The 21,167-nt window shown below is 38.9% G+C and overlaps 1 protein-coding gene across 1 annotated transcript in view; it reads right to left on the minus strand.

The window, feature by feature from the left end:
- The window catches only part of ppp1r16b (protein phosphatase 1, regulatory subunit 16B), an 87,032-nt gene that overhangs the window by 22,516 nt on the left and 43,349 nt on the right, over positions 1–21,167 (minus strand). The window contains exon 4 of the mRNA XM_069147311.1: positions 9,983–10,053. Coding sequence (XP_069003412.1) covers positions 9,983–10,053 — 71 coding nt within the window. The remainder of the gene's footprint in view (positions 1–9,982; positions 10,054–21,167) is intronic.

Consider the following 21,167-nt stretch of genomic DNA (forward strand, 5'->3'; position numbering starts at 1 on the left):
ACAGAAAGAACCTCCAAACTTTCTCCCTTTCCCCACATTGTACATGCTCACCACAGAAACCTTGAAAAGTTGAGGTGCAGAGAGAGAAGAGGTTTTTTTTTTTTCTTCTCTTTGTGGATTTACATAGAGAATGAGCTGAAGTGCAATCTCTGGAGGCTTCTAGTAGAGAATCTGAGAGTAGGAGCGAGGGTGGAGCAGACAATAATACAGAGAGAAGCACAAACACGAATATAAACCCTTTGGATGCGAAGAGAACCAGTGGGGGCCGATTAGAGGATGGATGAAGGTTCCTTCGGGAAATGCAAACAACAACTGCACACTCTGTCCTTCAGCATCCTGTGTAAGCATTCATTGACATGTAATCCCTACTTTCAAGTGATTTTACAACAATTTACAGCTCAGATGTTACATTTTGTCTGCACCCAAGCGGCAACCAACAATGACAACGCACAACGGCCATTATGAAGCTTTGAGTTCGGATATTGGCCGGTCCCCATCTTGCTAGTTCAGAGCTTTTTGAGTCTTTTTTTTCTTTTTCTAAGTATTATCTGATTATTTTGAGATGGACCGCCAGAAAACTAATAAGAAGGAGTGACTTTAGCTACCAACACCAAAATGACTTCATTGTCTTCGTATTTCCTGAGAGAACTAGAATGGGAGTCTATGTAGCCAGAGGCTTTTTGGAGCCTACCTGTTGTGGCATTAGGTGGTATTACAATTTAAAGCACTTTCATATTGGCCTCATTTTTCAGACCCTGAAACTACGTCCACTTCTATAAACAGTCTATGTGTGCACCACGTTCAGTACATCTGATTTTGAAACAGAACCTCACTCTTTTCCGTCACGTGTACTCCATCTCTCACTCTGTATTGGTTTCTTTGATGAAACTTCAATCTAAAATCTTAAACAACGGCAATAAAAAAAAAAAAAGACTATTATACTGCATTGACATAAGGAGAAACTGAGCTGAGTTCATTCTCTGGAGGATTGCAGCTTCAACTTATAAGGCTACTCAGATAAGGCAGCTCTGACAAGTGTGGTGGGGGAGTTCATAAATTAATACACAACGCAAGAGAGGAAATTAAATTACTGCACAGATGCACAAGATAGATAGCAGGAAGACAGATAAGAGGTGAAACAGATGCATAGAAAAACAAACACTGACTGACTGGAGACAAAACTGTCTGACAACCACTTCCTGTGAATAACAGTTCAGTTGAGGTGAAGATGTACAGGATGATTGTCATATTTAAAATTTCACTCTAAAGTTTTGCATTTCCCCCCCCCCAAAAAAATAAAGATTAAAGTGAACACGGATAGTTTCGTCCTTCAACAGTAAGCCAGTCTAATTTCCTCAAGTATTAAAAATCTGACTGCACTGAAAGACAACTAATTCTGAACTGTGGCTCCATTTTCTACAACCACAGAGACACAGCATCTGATCTGCAGACAACTTTAATGTTTGGGTATAAGTATTTGTGTGACAAGTAAAATAGGACCCCAGAAAGAAAATGCAACAACCTAGTCTCCGCATGACACCTGAATTGCTCCCCACATTTAAACTTTTACATGATTACAGTAAATCTGTTGTAGGTCATTGACAGACATTTTCCAGAATGAAAAAAAAAAAAAAAAAAGACCATCAGAGTATGTAGGTGGAATTAAGAACTGTTTTTGCTTGAAATGTCCATGCTTACTAAGAATATTGCTGAAAGTCAACTTAAATAAATATCAATTCAATCTGCATTCCCTTTTAATAAAGAAAAACGACAACCATCAGATAAAGGAGCAGTGTGCTGGATTTAGTGGCATCAGAAGACCAAAGTGACCTACTGGTGGTCACTTCGGTGCACAAGTGGTTAGGAGGACGGTTGCAATCAACTGAACAGCCCTCGTCTTACCCTCCCCTTGCAAGCATGGAGAAAAATCTACAGTGGTCTAGTAGTCCCGCTCTGGAGGCAAAGTTTGAGTTGTCCCTTCTCGGCTACTGTAGAAAAACAGCAGTGCAACACGGCGCGCTTCATGGAAGAGGACCTGCTCAATATGTGGATATGAGGAGCTCATTCTAAGGTAACAAATACAGAATTCTTAGTTTTAGCTAATTATACATTAGAGAAAACATAATTATAAATATGATATTCCATTTCTGCCAAGAGATTATCATAAATCCTACACACTGGTGTTAAAAAAAACCTTTAATACTCAGATTTTCTGTCACTAAATTTACAACTCTTCTCTACTTCTGCTGAAGCTCAACGACACAGATATCAGTGGTTTAATTTCAGGAGTAAACTGAGTTTAGTTTAGACAATGGCCATTAAGCCTGATAATAAATGTTGGCAATATGGACACAGGTTGCCCCATCAGAATATCTCTTGAATTCCTATTTTGTTTTCAGATGCTGTCACGATCTGTTTTAAAGTGGAGGACTTTACAGATTATGGAGAAATCTCTGTGATATGTCTTTGAGGATGAAAAGAGCTACACGGTACTAAAAGCACCCAGGCAGTGTGAAAATAAAAAGAAATACATGAAGGCTGCAGTCTGGAGATCCTGGATACCGTCACTGAGCACAGGAGGGGGCTGAGAGGTTTCTCTCTCATCTGATGCAAATGTTTTCTCAAGAAATATGCGACAGGTTTGGTGTGAAAGAGTTGTGTGCATGTATTTTTAAGTATAAATTCAATGTAACCTAATATAAGAGACATTTACTGTCAATGATGCTCAGATAATGAGCAGGAAGAACAAAGTGTCTCTATGACCTTCTTGTAAAACTGCCAAAAGCAGAAGTGGTGCTCTGTCTATGTGCGTCAACTGCTTCCTGTGTTAATGATTGGAAAATTCAGACAAACAGATTCAGATGATAAGACAGACGAGCATGAGTCGTGCATTTCCATATTTTTCACGTGTGTGTGTGTGTGTGTGTGTGCGCACATATATAAAGGTATTAAAACAGCAATTTAGTGATTCAGAGAACAAGTTATGGATTTCATTTTCAGTCTGAGGCTGGTAACAGGCAAACTTGAAAATATAATTTAAGAAAAATGAACAGCCTTATAAAACTGACAGGAACAAGACTCTTAAGAGACACACAAGCTGTAAAGACATCCGATACGCTGATGTATTAGCTCACTTCCAAATCTGCAGCCTGCAGCAGTGGCATGGCAGATGTCATCAGGAAAACCTGAGAGGCAGCAAGCCCACACACCAGCTAACAACCGGGTTAATCTCCTAACCTCCTTCTGAGTAAACCCACATACTTCAGCCCACCTGCTGCTAATTGCTAAGCTAAAGTCTTAGCTTTTCCAGAGGAGGAAAACACATACGGGATAACTAGTCACTAAAGTAAATCCAAAGGAACATGCAGTGAAATAATGTGCCATTCATGAAAAGTATTCACTAATGGATGCGAGCGTGGCTCAGACAAAGGGCCAGATTATGGCTGGAAAACAACAGCAACAGTCTTTCTGAGAGCCATCAGTGAGCTGAGAGAATTGCGGTTCAGGTTGAGGAGCAAAATGAGGCTGAAATTTTGACCGAATGGCTGAAATTTGATCAGGGCCATTGCCAAGCGGGCTGTCGGTGACATACCTGTCACTGAAACTGAAATACTGAGGGTTTAAGTGAGCAAAAGCAGGACCAGGTGCCTGAGAGTACAGCTGAGGCTGCAGGAGGTTAGAGGTTAAAAGGCGCTTTAAATTGTCCCAGAGCTGAACGAACTGATGGTGATCACGAAGAGCGACAGGGTCTCAGTGAGGAAACCCGAGAAGTAAAGTTCAGCTGCTGAGAGGTTTTTTTGTGATTGTTTGTCATAAATGCTGTTTAATTGTGGCTTTCTCAAAAGTTTTTATGTAATTGAAGGAGTTTTATGAGATTTTTGTATTACAGCCTGAAAAGAGCTGTATGAAATCACTCTATACGATAATAAGCATAATCAATATCACAGAATTAGCTGGATATATTTAGTTCTCTGTTTTCATTCTCTGAATTTAAAGAACCATGGGAATCAAAGTAACACAAAATTCACGAGTCATAAAAGTGTCATGGCTTTACAAGACCGTCTGCCATTTGGTATAGAATATGTAAGTTTCACCTTCTGTTAAAAAAAAAAAAGTGCTTTTAATTCTTTCTTAATAATATTAATTCAACACAAAAACAAATCTCTTACAACTGGAAGGGTTTTCTATGAAACCTTTCTATTCCTTTTGTGGCTGCTTTTTCTGGTCTTCCAGAATGTGGTTTGTTTTGATGATGCGAGGACAAGTTACATGACCTTGTAGGATGTAAATATGGAGTTATTTTCTGAATAAAGCCAGTTTTGTTTGGACAGGCTCCACATTGTGCAGTGATGCTTTCAGTGGAGCTTCTACCTATTACTTTTATTACATATAAATGGCATGAACATAGCAAATTTGCAAGCTCCCACAAATATTGCGGACTTTGGATGAATTTTTATTCGTTATTTCTATTGCAATATAGCAATTTTCTGCATATAGCAATATGGGCTGTCACTAAAACCTGGGACATCGGAAGAGTACAGAATGTTGTTCCTGCAGAGATGATTTATCGGCTCTCGCACAATTTAAACCAATGGTACAAGTCGTTTCCTCTCTTTTTCTGTTTCTGCTTTATTTACTCTCTAACCGAGCATCATAGTTATTACTGAATTTGGGAGCCAAGTTTAAGAATATGACGCCGAAAGGTCTGAGCCCCTCCAAAGCCGAAGTAGTGAAGAACTGAATGAGAGATAAAAAAAAAAAAGACTGGAACCACATAGGAATCAGACTCCAAACTTCACAGCTCGACATGAATCAAATCCTGCCGATGATCATTACAGCACCAGTTGCATTCATCTCCGCATCCCGCCTCTGCCATCTCTGCTTTAATATTTAAGTGGCTGAATTACCAAAGTAAATGTTTTTAAATGTAACTCCGACAGTCGGTTGATGTTCTGGGTCATCGTGCCCACTCAGCCACACTGGAGGCCCGAAGGAAAACACAGCACAGCTCAGAGCTGGATAACAGCTGTGTGCTCTCCCAAAATATGGGACAACATGAGGAAGGTGTGCTTGGAACCATCTGCTGGCAAGGAGATCGTCTCCCTCGAACACAGTTCTTTCAAACCAAAAATATCCTCAACAACATCTCCCTGGGACAAAATCTGTAGTCTGTATAACAGTTTATTATAACATTCAAAGTAAAAGAGAAACGTGGCTTCTACTCATAGAATTTATAGGCAACAGAACTGCTGATATGAACAGCGTCTAATCTGATCTGAACCACATTTGTTTTTGGGCATATATATATATACAAACAAATTAGTAAATGTTCTGTATTGAACAGGGTTCGCACTTGTCATGGAATTTCTGGAATATCATGGAATTATAAAGTCTCTTCCAGACATGAAAGTCAGGGGATCTGATCATATTTAGGGCAAAGTCATGGAATACATTAAAGTTTTGAATGTAACATGTTTAAATTTGAATTGCCATTTATCAAAAGGTTATATTTTCCATGAAGTTTTTGTCTACAGTATAATTTAATGTGTTTCTTGAGTGGTAGCTGCAGACATGCTAGGAAAATAAAATTAACAGCTTTGGCTACAAAAAATTGACTTCAAAGATTGGGTTGGTATGCGACAGAAAAGCTAGATGTAAAGTTTATAAAACTACAATTGATCTATCGCAAGGAAATTCATTACTTTTGTTCCCATTTAATAACAAATATTTGTGTTTGGTTTATTGTTAAAATAGTTTAAAAAAACAACATTATTTTTTACTGAAAATAGCTGTGAGCAAGCAAATAAAGCTCACAAATTGCTGGGAATTAAATAATGCGGCTAGATTTTGCCTGATGAGCACAAATGCGGACTATTTTTTGTCATTATAGGTCATTAATATTAAACTTTTTAGTCAGTGAAAGGGAATTTGACCTTTAACTTAAGAGTGTGAACCCTTTTTGAATGTTACTGTGGTGTGTTCACTGTGTTGTGGTTGTTGATTCAGGAACCCTCATCCTGGAGTTTGGGTGAGCTACAGAAAGATGGAAGACTCCCGTGTGTTTGTTTTCTGAAAAGTAATATCCCAGTGTTAAGCTGGCCCCACACACGGGCGTTTGAGATTTGAGATTGGTCTGGACTGATTATTTGCTTACATGATCCTTTAATGCGCGGGTTTACAAACATAATCTTAAAGTTACTTACTGGATTGAGGTCTACCTGATTTCAAATTGTGTTTGATATTTACACAGTACTGTGAAAGGAACAGCGGAGGAATATTGAGCATGAAGCTACGATAATCAAAGAGAGCGAGCTGACCGGTCAGAATCACCAACCTTCATAAGAGCCGAGAGCACAGTCGTATTAATATGGAACATCATACCGATGGCAGCGGAAGGTCAGAGAGAGAATAAAAATGACTGCATTTATAATGATCATGGTTTTCACTGTCCCTTTCACCGCTGTACAAGTATCAGTAACTATCATACTTGTATTATAAGTAATGAAAAATTACAACATTTAGAGGAGGTGATGAGAAAAAACTAACAAGATATAACCTCCCAATTAAAGAGCTGTGGCATTGCTCATAGACTGAGGCTGTGTTTTGTGAGGACTGATGACATTACAGCTGCACACACAGTCATGCACACACACGCACGCACACACACACACACACACACACACACACACACACAAACAAACACAAACACACAGCTTTGACATCGTCCATCACGTCATCCAAACCAACGTGCTTGGACGAGGCATTCACAAGGTTGACATAGTAAATATTGACTTTTGTGTGTGTGTGTGTGTGTGTGTGTGTGTGTGTGTGTGTGTGTGTGTGTGTGTGTACATACAGTGACCCCGCAAGCTATCTATTGATTAATGTCTCATATCAGTGAGGTGAGACCAGCCCGGGACACGCATGACATCTCATTTAGAGATACATCACCACCACTTTCCTTCATTTGTCTCACCCTGTGCAATGTGACATGTGTGCGTGTGTCTACATCGTATTTCTCACATGCATTTATTCTCTCAGTATAAGTGTCGGTGTTTAATCTAGCCTCTGTAAATTAGGACGACAAAATGCACGTTAAAAGAAGATGAGTACACAAATGTGTGTCTGTGTACATGTATACATGTCCTATGTGTGTTTCTGTAATGGATCCTATCTGCCTGTGTGATTGTGTTTGTGTGTATCTGGTATTTGTCAAATCGCAGTGGAAGGGAAAAGGTCTCATTTTGAAGACACTTTGCAGGCTGACCCATCCAAATAGCAGATTATCGGTTACACACACACACACGCACACACACACACACACACACACACACACACACACACACACACACACACAAAGATCAAAGGTCAATCTGATCTCTCGGCAGCCCACCACTTTTAAAACACCAGCCGCACCAGTGGTGACTGATGGACTTAAATTTTCTCTTCCCCTGTGTATTTCGCTGCCTCTCAGCAGAAGCCTGAATATTAGGCTTTGAACAGCCGAGAGGGAAAGAGAGACGGCTGTTCACCGAGGCACAGCGGAAAGCGGCAAAGAGGGAGAGAGAGGACATAAACTGTCAGTAAAACTGCAATGAGAGACAAATGAGTAAAGAGGGAGGAGGAGGGACAGAGAGCAGAGGAATAAGACAGTTTATAAATAAGTATCACGTCCTTTTGAAATGTTTTTAGATGAAGAGCCATCCTTTCGGAGGTCAGATTTGTTTTTTTATTTGACATTAAAATGCGACTCCACCTCAAGAAAGACTGATGCCTTCCACACTGTAAACAACCCCTTGTCTGACCATAAAGGCGCCAATCACACCTTTAGGAAATAAAACTCGGCGTTTACTCTTCGAGCCTCTCCAGCAATTTACTTTAGGAGGAAAAAAACAAAATGGTTCGGTCAGCAAAAGCAGCATCTTCATGCTCATCCCGCTGCCTGAGTAATCAAACTTCACTGGAAATAAAATTGTCTTTCTGAGTGGCATCTTTTGAGGAATGTTTGAGCTCAGTGATTGGATCAGCACAGGGTCTGGGTAACATCTGCGCCAGATATTCAAGCTATTTCAGGTTTTAGATGGAATAAAAATGATCAAAACTCTTTTCAGATCAAATTTTAGTTGATTTGTGACCTAATGAGACGTGTAATAATCCACTGTGTATGCACATAACTGAGTTGTTTTAACTAAAAATGACATGCAGCATCAATTGGGATGAAGTGGAAGCTTTGATTATGATGTCAGTAATAACTCTTATCAGCAAGTAAAAATAGGCCTGATATCTTCTATCAATTTCCAACATCAAAATGGACTAATTTCCGCCAATACTGAACTCATTTCCTCACTATTAAAATTAATGTTTTCAGAGTCAGAAAACCTCAACACTCCAGTCTGCACAAGGCCTTTAAATCGCACCCCTGCAATCAGGAAATGAGTTAATTATACTTCAACAAAGACTGCGATGATGCTGGTAAGGTCAGACCAGGAGCCATGATCTTTTACTTCTCAACCAAATTTTAACAGTCAAAACAAAGAGAGGACAAAATATTGTCAAGAAGACTTCAGACGTCTGATCTAATGTTGAAACAGAGCTTTATTTCAGTCCAGATGAATAAAAGTCAATTTGTTCAAGTGCGACTCAATGACACGGAAAGAGAGTTCCCTTTTTATAGTCTGTTTCCCTCTTTACTAGGAAACCCACAAAACTTTGATCAGCAGACTAAAAACAAACCGTTTTGTCAAATTGAAACAATGCTCGAAGAAAAGTAAAAGTAAAAAGCCATCGACTGATGTTTTTCTTTTGGTAAATGGGCTGCATTTAAAGTATATACTGCTTTTACCCAAAGCACTAACGCATTCACACACAGCCAATTGAGGTTCAGTGTGCTGCTCAAGGACACTTCAACTGAAGATCAAGCTGCCAGCCCTGTCCCGCTCTACTTTTTTCATTTTCAAAGTGAGAAAAAACGCTGACATCAGTTTGTCATTGGCGCCTCAGTTTTAAGGGAAAACAGAGATTGACACATCATAGAAATCAAAGAACGACAAAACACCTGGAGACTGCACTACTAAAAACTGAAAGTAAACAAGGTATTTACCAGTGTAACAGCACTACGCAAGAAATATAAGAACCCAATTGGCACCCTTACACACCAACTATGGACCTGTCCAAACCTCCACTCAGTCTGAACTTCTGTGTTTAATGTTAACACAAAAGCCTTCGACAAGGAATAGCAGCCCAAACCACGGCCACTCTGTGTCTGCTGGTACAACTGTCCTGAACTCAGATGAGTAACAAATGTCAGGAGCATCTGCGTTTGTATTGGTTAAAAAAAAAAAAAAAAGCCTTCATTTTAGATGTGGCTTAGAGAGCTGGGTTAAATCTTCCATTTGGAGAAGCTTAGATTTAAGACTGCAAGAGGGAGGGGGGTATTTGGCAAGGCATGAGGACTGACACATTTAAAGGGTCTGGGGGTGAAGGTGTGAGACGAGCAACTGACAATAATGAGCCTGTAACAGTGGTGCCAGTATATATGTTTATATACAGTATCTGTTTAATATATGTTTGTTTTTCTCTCTTGGTTTGTTCTCTGGTTTTCAATGGTGAGTGTTGCTTTTTGCCAACATCATCAAACTTCTGCTGCTATGATGTTGTTATTGAAAGAAAGAAATGGAAAAATATGATTTGCCTAGCTGTAGTGGCTGGTGGGCAAAATATGTATTTTTACATCATTTTAGATGATTATCTTTCCAATGTTTATTCAAAAATGTATATGCAATCAAAAATAATAACCACAAAAACAAAACAAAGCTTGAAGTGAAGCTATAGTGGCTTAGGTGCTGTGAAAAAAAGCGCTTGGGATGCTGCACCTAAATGTTATGATGGTAGGGAAAACCCTGGATTTATTTGATGTACCCAAGAAGAAAAAAAAACAAAAAACATACATTTAAAAATAACTGGTGGTGACGGGTGATCTTACCTGATGCAGGGCGGTGAGACCGTCTTCGTTGCAGAGATCTGGACTCACATTGTTCTTCAGCAGGTAACGAACTGATGAAAAAAGAGACAAAGAAACAGATAAAGGAAGAAGTCTCACATAACTATAGGAGATATTTATATATTTCTGTTTAAATATTTGAAGTCCTTCAGTGGGTTTGAATAACTGCATCTTTTCTTTTAAGTTAAATCACATTTAGAGCTCTCTATTTTGTGGCGCAGAATTGAGAATGTGTTGTTCCACCTGAGAGGTAAAAGGCACAAATGTTCCATTATGATTCGGACATGTCGTAATGATCAATATTTCAGCTGGAACAGGAATTTCTGGCTGCAGCAAACCAAACAATGGATGCGGGATAAAAGCATGACGAGATCCCGCACAACCCCATATCCTCTAAACTGCTGCTCACACAGCCAGCAGGTGCACGTCAATTTAACCTTTTGTTACCCAGTGACATCACCAATCAATCTGACATCCATTAATCACAAACGCATCATCGTGATGCATCAATCTCTCAAATTATCATCCCTGGCAGGATGTTACCTAACTGACCTTGGAGATATGGACGAGTGGGTGAAAGGGATGAGCTGTGTGTGTGTGTGTGTGTGTGTGTGTGTGTGTGTGTGTGTGTGTGTGTGTGTGTGTGTGTGTGTGTGTGTGTGTGTGGAGGGGGTGGGGGGCGTTGGTGGTGGAGGATGATGTAATGTTAATGATGCTTGGGATTACACGGGTTGTATCTTCGTAGTCCAAACAGATAAAACCTCCGCCCGTACCCTAATTCCCCAAATATCTCAGTCAGCACTCCGGACAGCTGCCTGACTGCTAAACCTGCTGGGCCTGAGCAGGAAGTGTCGGTGCCATGTAGGGCTCCTCTCCGTGTCATATTTATCCCCTGGTTTTGGCAGTGGTTCCATCTGCCTTTATTTCAGAGACCGAAAAAAAAAAAAAAAAACATGGAGCAAGCGGATAAATCAGGATATGATGCTGATAGAGAGATGACAGAGATTTGGGATGATAATTATCACATCTGTCCCTTTGACTCGCATAAAAACAGCCCTGTATACATTAAGTAGATACACCATGTGCACAATATTACAGACACACATGTATATCTATGTTTGCATAAAATCATTAAATAATCTGTGATAAAAAAAAAAAAAAAAAAAAATTTAAGGTTGCCTTTCATAATAAAGGTGACCAAAAAAAAGTAAAGTGCTACAAATATTCTACATTAATCATGTTTAGGTATTTAGAGACTTTCTTCCTACTCATTATTTCCAATTAGAGCCCTCGAGGGACACTCGAGAAACTGCAGCAATAACCTACATATTATACAAACATTATGGAAAAGCATACTGTATCTATTCTTTTTTTATATATTTATAAATGTTTAAATAAAGAACTGATCTATTTACAAAAAGGGGTTTCTCATATAAGTTGAGCACCTTATACACAATAAGGCAGCATTAGCACATATTCAGGAATGGCCTTCACATATTACACCATGAAAATGTCCCAAAACCACATGTTGCCAATGGGTAAAATACATCTCTCACATGTGCACAATCATGTGATCACGAGTTTTTGCCAATGTGAAATTCAGTTGTTTGTTTTTTTTAATTCCGTTTTAGTGAGAAATTACAATTAACAAAAAAAAAAAAAAAAATGCAGAGGATATAACAGGACTGTTTTGTGGTACCTGCAGTCAACTGCTGTAAAATAACTAAAAGACAGCCTGTATGTTTCCTGAGAGGCAGAATGCTGGGCAAAAAAACAACAACAACAAAAAAAAAAACTCAAAACACTTGATGGTAATTATAAAGTTGAATTGCTGTAGGTACAGTAATCAGTCAAGCCAACCCAGAGGAATGTAACACTTTTATACCTCTTCTCTATTATGTCGGGATGCTGTTAGAGAGATAAAGTTATGTATTATCTTTCTACAGTATGCGGCTATCTGTTTTCAACACACATCTGTCAGCACCTTTTGTATGAGGGAGTACGAGGCAGATGCAAAGCAGTTACAAGCAGTATGTTTTCCCAGACGAGCGCCTAATTTTTTGTGACAGCCAAGAAGGTGAGGGAGGCAGGTATGACAACAAGATGGATATGAATGAAAACCAAGCAGCAGAAAGTTTAGTATTTATGCACACCGGGTGTGGTGTAGGATTTTCCTTTGAGTGTGCAGGTTAAATGGAAGTACTGTTTGACAATAGTGGCAGCTGGTTATTATTGTGTAAAATATGGCTGAGAGAGTGTTTTTTCTACAGTAAAGCAGACTGATGAAAGTGCGGCAATTATCAGCCTAATTCTATTGTACAACTTCCTGAATCCTGCATCCGAGACCCCGATTAGGCTTTTGATTTGCATTACTGTCAACCCTCCCTATTTGGTATATTTCACTTTGTCCGAGTGTTTTCAGTATTATCACAACCATCTACACAAGAGCTCAGCGGTGGTCACCTCTAAGACATCCACTGTATTTCAAATCCAAGGCCACCAAAACGAACGAGCTGCCTGCAGCGTCACACATTCCACCGAGACGTAAGAGAGCGGAAAAGGGAAATATTACGGTGAGTGCTGAAAGGATTGGACCCAAGGTTATACACTGCAAGCTGAGTCTGACTGCATCCAATAAATGTCACACGCCATCTCTGCTTTCCTCTGTGTATTTGCAGTGCTCTGTTGAACATGAGCAAGCGTTCCACCTGGATTGTAAACAACAAATCACAGAGGAACTACAGCACTAACATCACCTTTACAGCTGACATACACTGAATCCTCTGTGATTTACTTGTAATTTGATTTTTTTTCTGGATTTCAAAAATATGTCATGTTTATCTGCCCAAGGAGAATATAACTTCACTAAAAACTGCATTTAAATAAAAATTTGTTTTTGGAGTATAAAACAAGCACACTAAATTAGTAATTGGCTATTTTATATGAATTTGTTTCTTTATTATAAGTACTGTATATGAAACGTATCATACATCAGTTATAGAAGAAGTAGGTAATTGAAGATGTATTTAGAGCCACTGCAAAGGTTTAAGTCTGATTTATAATTTCATGAAAGCAGAACAACAGCACCTTTAAGTAGCTACATAAATAAACAAGCATCCCTGCCAAGTAACAAATCAAGAAAAGAATAAATGCTGACACGTCAGGCATCTGTTCTAATTGTTGACGAACAGAAAAATAAACTGGATTTCAGCTGTCAAAGCATGTCTACCACAGCAGCAGGATTTAAGGCAGTCAAAGCCAAAACCTGTCTGTAAAATAATTAGAACTTAGAAAAGGTAGAGCCAGACAATTTATAGTGTGTCATCACAGTCTGTGTGAAGACCTTAACTAAATAAACAAAGCGTTAGTGTTAACTTCTCCTGCTATTAATCTCTGGTAAACACTGACTAGCTGTTACATACACAAAGCGGTACTGCAGGTACGCAGGTATGTGTGTACACGCACACCTGAGCGCAGGTGATAAGAAATGACCATGTGCATATCATTTCTCTTTCCCATGTTTGCAGATTTTCCTCTGCATGAACTTGGTGGCAGTGCACAATGCAATGCATAAACACTTCTGCTTTCCCATTGTTTGAGTGTGGGAACGCAATCAGAAGGTGACAGTTGTCTAATGGTGTCTGTCTGCCTGCTCTTCAAGAAGGAAATTACACATTTTAAAATAGGTGAGATTAAAAAATCCACATGCAGGCAGCAGCAACACACTCAGCACCACCAAACAGCTGGATATGTGATTGTTTTTTTATTCACCAAAGTATATGCATTGGTGCTGCTATCTCTGTGAGAAGGTGGCCACTGATGCATCAGTTAAGAAACGGATTTGAGTTATGATGTGTGATATGATAAGGAAGGTGAGGTGAAGACAAGTATGAACAGCAAGAGTATAAAGAATTTGACAAATAGATTCATATGGTTCTCACTTAATATTCATGAATGTTTCTGTTGCTGGTTTTTTTTTTTTAACTCTCTTTTAATGCATATTTTATGTTGTGGTTTGTTTGATTTATTCGTGTCTGGCTTGAATATAATTTTTTTTGTTTTCAATCATTGGTCTGTCTGTCTTTTTGTGTAAACAGCATTCAGTAAAGTGCTTATGAAATTCTGATTCTGTCCCACTTATGCAGCAAACTGGTAACAATATGGAGAATAAAAAGTATGACGTGTGTTTCCCAGGGTGCAGAATGATGACTGGCCAAATGTCAAACTACACACAAATACAAACTCATCAAAACAAGGAAATTTGAATACAATTTTCGGTTGAAAGACCTGAAAAATTTATTATTACTATTCACCAACACAAACTCTCTTTCCTTGGTAAGTTTCTTCAGATATGCAGTTAGTATGTGTTCGTACTGTAAGAATATTTAATGCATCTTTTAGTTAATCTTTTTTGTTTGTGTATTTGTAATTATAAAGGACAGAATGTTTTTATCTTTGTTTGATCTGAATCCGTTTGTGTGAACAGTATTTCTCTGCATTTGATTTGGATCCTTGCAGTTGTACAGCTATGTGTTGTTGTATAATACATGTAAGCATGTGAGTGACACTGTATGTACTGAGGTGACTGTAATCTTCCGTTGTCGAAATCTGTCTTAAATATCTCCAAGGGAAAACCTTTATGGAGGTGATTTGTCTCATACTGAGAGTTCAAACACGATCCCTCCCCACTGAAACACCGATCCCTGGAACAATAACATCAAAACAACAACATACAAACACACAAAAGCCTTTTAGCAGCAGAAACTAATTAACACACTGTAATTAAAAGATAACTTCCTGAACACATTAGCTTACACAGGGGACAAACAAAATAATGTCAAAACCTCCAAACTGTGACTTTATATTTATAATTACAAACACTGTTTAAATGTCAATTAGCAGTTTCAGTGAGCTTCAGCAGAAATGTGAAAATCAACAGTTAAAGAAACCACGAGACAGCTGACACCCGGTCGACACAGAAAGTGTACAGTTGCATGAGCTGCTCGGTCCGTGTGTTTACACAGGAGGCGTTCAGGTGCTGTGCTCAGCATCGGTCACTCACGTTTTGAAAGTACGTGAAAGGGCGTGAAACATTTAACTATTACACCGGCAGTGTGGTCAGCTGTATTAATTAACATAGAAGCTTCTTGTTCCATTTGACACGTATGAGATGGACGACTCCAAAACACAGCTGAAACACTGTTTTCATAGACACGACATAATAAAGCTCAGAAGAAATCATCTGGGTTCTCCCACATAAATCAACCAATTCTGGCAATGGTGGCATATCAGTTTTATGACAAAGGTAAAAGCGTATTTCAGAGGATATATCATACAAACTCTAAAGGGGGAGAATGAGTGGTAAAATGCTGTTCTAAATCATATAGACAGATCCTGGAGTACTAAGAGATGCACAGAAAAGAAGTAGAGAAAGTGAAATAGAGTTGGCGACATAAACCACGAATGTGATTCCTATCCGTCTGTACCAACACCCTGTGGGACCGAGCAAACACAAACACAAAAAATCTTTTAAAGGCAATCCATTACATCCAAGGATCACCATGGTGATTATCTACCACCCCACAGTCCAGTAACACAACACCGCTGCACAGATGCCATGCGTGCCTTCCTGGGCAGGTCCTGTAAATTCCCATCGAGGGAGGAGCTGGAGCTGGACGAGATGCTTCCCAAAAGATAAAAAGATATATCAACAAACAACGGCACGGGAAGAGAAACCCACCCTTCCTTCCTGTTATCTTACAGTGCCTCGACAGCACTGTCTGTGTGTGTGTGTGTGTGTGTGTGTGTGTGTGTGTGTGTGTGTGTGTGTGTGTGTGTGTGTGTGTGTGTGTTCAAGCGTGTGTTGGAGATGGAAACAAATCCCGAAGGAGTTTTTTCAGTCATAACTTTCCTAAAAGCTGATTATTGACAAGAAGTTTTTCACAAACAGTTATGAGGGCTCTTATGTTCAACCGGGGTCCTGAATACTAATAAAATGTTTCTGTTAATAAAAGTGTAAATCCTCTTCAGTGTCTAAAAAAAAAATAAAAGTGACATTTTTGGGAGGTTTTTTTTCAGTTGGGATGGTGATTTCTACATAATAGTGATGCACTTTTTTCCACCTGCAAAGATCTTAAGGGTCTAAGTGCCTGTTTACACCGGCCATAAACAACCATCCTGGGTAATTGGATCACAAGTGGACACCTAATGTAAACATGGCTGTAGCTTCGGGGTTTAAAAAGTAAGGCAAGTGCGGGAGTGTTTTGAAGTGCAATACCACTGAGGGCTGATTGGCTTCTTTTTTCTTTTCTTTTTTTAACAAATCATTATAGTGTCATTTGCTAAAGTCGTTCCTTCTTATTAGTTTATTGGTGGTCGATCTGAAAATAATCCTCTTATTAATTAATTATTAAGCTTCAAAAAGTGGAATTTTTGGGGCAGTGTCTTGTTTGATCGACAGGCCTGTGGTGCAATGAGTTTTTGCTATTGTTAAGCAGGGCGTAGTGTCCTTGGAGATCGAGTTAGATCCACCGCTTGCTCCTCGCCAGCTTGTCCATATTTGGTCAGTTTTGGATCCAAAATACAGATATGGCGGCTGCCAAAATACCGGACTCGAAGGCTTTCAGAATGACAGTTCACAAACCAATGGGTGATATCATGGTTGATTGCCGCTTGGTGTGAACCCACAGAGGACGCATTGAGCTCTGATCTGCTCCGACCGCATTTGGAGGGGGTCGACACTGCGAATGACCACATTCTTTGAACCGGTGTAAATGTGTCCCGGGCCTCATTGAAGGAACACCTACTCAACTGACTCCACTGAATAAGCAAAAGACATCATATCCAATCGGAAAAATATTCTGCGTGATCAAGCGCCATTGAAACGAACAGGAGAGATTCACTTTCAAACTGAACCAGTGGCAATAAAGCAGCTGTTTATGGAATAGAAACACAGGCTGTCCACCTGACGGTTGTTTCACCAAAGCCTCCTTTGGTTTTGTTTTTCCCTTTCAGTTCACCGTATGTCTATAATCACTGACACACATCAGACCCGCAGCTGTGGAGGAGTTCTGATGGATCATATCAGATCACACTGAGTTTTTGTTCAATCTTCAATTTTTGCAGTCAGGATCAGATGAGGATTTTACAGGGTTCATTTTATGATGAGCCTGCTGATGAGTGAGCCTCATATCGCAGCGTACTGGATGCACTGATGATTTACCTTCTGCAGCTGTCATAAGAAACACTGCAACAATTTCTCCGTGAGCAGAGTGTACAGTACAGTTAATAGCATGGATGTTGCTATTGTCAGGTCTTGGCTCAGGATGCTGACTCATACCAATCCCTCTGTAGACTCATATCTCACAGCCAATGATCACTGATAAGAGAGAATTGCCGGTGAAGTGAGGATCAAGTAAAGATTGTGATATGAGAGCGGTTGCGTGAGTTCAGATGCAAGAGAGGAGTCCAATTGGACAATTCATTTTTTTTTCCAGAGTATCTGCGCTGTATTGAAGAGGCAAATCCATGCTGCAGTAACAATCCCTTCAATCACGGCGAGTTGCTGAGAATGGTTTAACATTTCAGTTATTTATAATACCGCTAAAACGTATTAGGAAATATATTCCAATAGATACACAGGGAGTGTGACTCGAGGCTCTCAAAGATATTATATTGTAAAACGTTAACCAAGATGGTTCAAAGTAAGTAAGTTAAATAAAGTAAATACAAAGACAAAGGAGCACTTAGGGCAACCCAAAGAATTATCACCAGACATTGTCACTCCCTTCTGCTTTACTCTGCTCTTTGTAAATACACCCATTGTAATGTAGATATCTTTTTGGGCCTGGCTTTGAGGGTTGACCAGCACAAGCTAGCCCTCACCGATATTAAAATGATAATTCACAGGTTTATTTCATCTCAACTTTCCTCGATCACCTACAAGTGGTCTAAAACGCTGCTGCTGCTTTTGCTTCTCCAAAAGACCTAATTTAAAATCAATCTAGATTTCTTTTCACTGGCTCTCCATGAAATTCAGAATGCAGTTCAAGATTGCTGTGATCTTGTTTAGAGCCTTCCATGGTTAGACACCTGTTTACACGAGAGGTACTGTAAGCCTTTCACTACTAGCAGGACTCTGAGGTCCGGCTCGTTTGCGGCTCCTTGTTGCTCCGGGCTAAAGTCTAGAGGAGACTGTGTTTTCTAGGTTGAAGTGTCTGAAATTTTGGACTTATTGGACTTAATGTCTGTGGACACTTTCAAAAAGCAGGTCAATACCCATTTTTTTTGTTTACTTTTTGTATTGTTTTTTTTAAGCATTTTCTATTATGAATGCATTTTGCATTTCTGTTGCCCTGCCTTTTTTTGATGATTTATCTTTATTGATCTTGGATGGTTGCAAATAAATAAGCTTACTTACTTACAAAGCTTCATAGTTCTTTTACATCTAAATATTGTGGTTTTCCAAAACAACTTTACTGATTTTATCCGCTCTCATAATGTGATTTCCAGTTTTTGTGAAGGATAATCCATTCCGTCTGCTCAGCAGCAAAGTCGGCAAATATTTAATGAGCATAGTGGAGAATTTTGCATTTTTCAATTAAAAAAACAAAACCCGAGACAAGAGAAAAAAATAGTTTGTCCATAACAGCAGATTAACATGATTCCAGCATGTCCATGATTTATCTGCATCATCTGCATTTCTTAATATGGACCTGATCTGATACATATGTTTTGATTACAGCTTGTTATTGCAAGTTTTAACCTCAGGAACGCATATTAAATAATTTGTAAATAATGTGGGTCTTAAAATGGTAACAAAAGTTTCCAGTTGAAATATATGTATGCATATAAAGTTCATGTTAAAAGATTAATTAATTTAATGAAATTTTTGTTGTTTTAATTTTTATTTATTTATTTCAAAGCATTGTAAAGATGCATGATAGAAACTGGAGACAGCACTCTTCACTGATTATTTGTAATTCAGCCAAACAATACTGCGGTAATTGATAGAAATATTTGCAGTTGTCGGTTCAGCCATCATTGGGTTTTGTAACAACCCCATTTCAATACTTTTTCACAAATTTACTGCAAATGGAAAAAGGTGAAGGTGGTGCACATGCTCATCAGTGTGCATAATTTCCCACAAATGAGATACTTTAAACCAAATAGCCCTAAACAAAGTCAGTGCAGCAGTTTCCACAAAATAACACAGTTGTGTTCCAAATGCTCTTCAGGCAAGCTAGTTTTCTCTTCCTTCCTTCCGGCTGTGAAGAAAAGTAGGCCACTCGGCACGTCCATAAGTAGCAGCAAAATGACATTGGTTTTAGTAGGACGTTAGGAGTGAAGATCATTGATATAATTAGTATTCTGCAGTGTTATAATTATCCTCCACATGATGAGCTATTAAGGGACTTTAATTGTATGTTACGCTGCTTTAACAGATGTAGTTGGATAGCACTGCAGGGATAGGCAATTGGAAGACACAACAAACTGTGGATTGGGATACAGCAGGTATTCTCTGGGTCACCGTGAGCAAATTAATGCTGAAAAAGAATAAACATAACATACTCCAGTGATCTAAGGTTGTAATTTGGGAAGATGATTTGAACGCACTTAACAACATAATTAACAGACAAAGCCTTTGACAGGTGGCCCCGATAATCATGTGGACCCAACGACAAATTCCAGGCGTCATTCTGATGTTTGCAAATGTTAGTTGGCGAGAGAAAAATCAAGGTCATATCAAGACAAACATTTCATCAGATTAATCTCAAGTCCGTAAATCCCATCTCAAATAACAGCACCATTTTCAGCTCATTTTAATATGTCAGGATAGCTTAGTATGAAGAGTCTGTTCTGCGTTTTACTGCCATTAATAGTGGAACTATCTAAATGAAGCAATTTACATAATACAAGTGAATTTATTAAATGGACAAACATCGACCCCAAACTTCAGAAAATCAGGCCAAAATATTGTTCTACAACATAGAAAAGCCAATAGTCCAGACATTGATGATTCCCCCACTTCTAGGACACACACCGATTTACGCTGTTCGCCCATCTTAAAATTTTGACCAGATGATGGAGCTTGGTGGAAAGTTAATGGGATCACCAAAGTCATTAGGATACATCTTCTGGGAACCATGAATGTGTGTACCAAATTTTGAGCCAATCCACCGAGTAGATGTTAAGTTAAAACTTTATCCTGCCGACTCTCAGGGGAAAGTCAGGACATCAGAACTGTCTGAAGGATTTGACCTCTGGGGACCTCGCATGTCTGCACCACATCTAATGGCATCAAACAGTTGCTGAAATATTTCAGTCTGGAATAAAAGTGCTGGATTGACTGACAAAACAGCATCAGCAAAGAGCCCTGCTGCTGGCATGCTAAAAATATAACAATAAGCAACATTTCCTGTATTGGATCTTATACGTGCTGAGAAAAGTAATCCGACCGGGTTTCACAATGAGTCACGCCACTTCAGATGCAGAGACAGATGGAGAGAGGACCAGCTATTTTAAAAAGCATCCAACACATTTTAATTGATCATCCTCCCCTCTATATAAATCTTTCAAACCTCAGGCCAAGCTGCCTTAAACCATATTAGTTCCAACTTATTTTTACTGGTATTATTTCACATAATACAGGCCAACTGATATAATAAAGATAATCCATGTCCCGTTTGTAAACCAACATAAAATGTTAAATTAAGATTCAAATCTAGACATGTTTATAATTAACAGGAGAACATAAAATATGTATAGTTATGACATCTTTGACCGCTGCTTGGTTTTCATCCATAGCCACTTTGTTTTACATAGTGAATTGTTATGAATGAGCTACAAGCACTAATAATATGTTACCTTTTGGAGTGAGACCGGCAGCCTCAACCAACCTCTCTCAACTAACAGTATAGAAGAAGGAAGAAGACAGAGGAGAGGATGAAAGATCCACTGAGCTGTTTATTGTAAAAGAGCTGCTCCTCCCTAAACCATCAAATTCAAAAGCTTTAGCTGAACATTATTTAGCACAACATATGTTAAGATATTCAAATGGTTTTTGTTGCCTACACATACTTGTCTACAAGAAGATATGGTCTGATATTGTTATATATTCAGAAAACCAAGGCTGTTACAAAATGAGTTTACAATAAATTGTGCTCCT

This window comes from Embiotoca jacksoni, unplaced genomic scaffold (assembly GCF_022577435.1).
Source record: "Embiotoca jacksoni isolate LCO1_2020_lvr unplaced genomic scaffold, fEmbJac1.0.p SCAF_1, whole genome shotgun sequence".
Taxonomy (NCBI): domain Eukaryota; kingdom Metazoa; phylum Chordata; class Actinopteri; family Embiotocidae; genus Embiotoca; species Embiotoca jacksoni.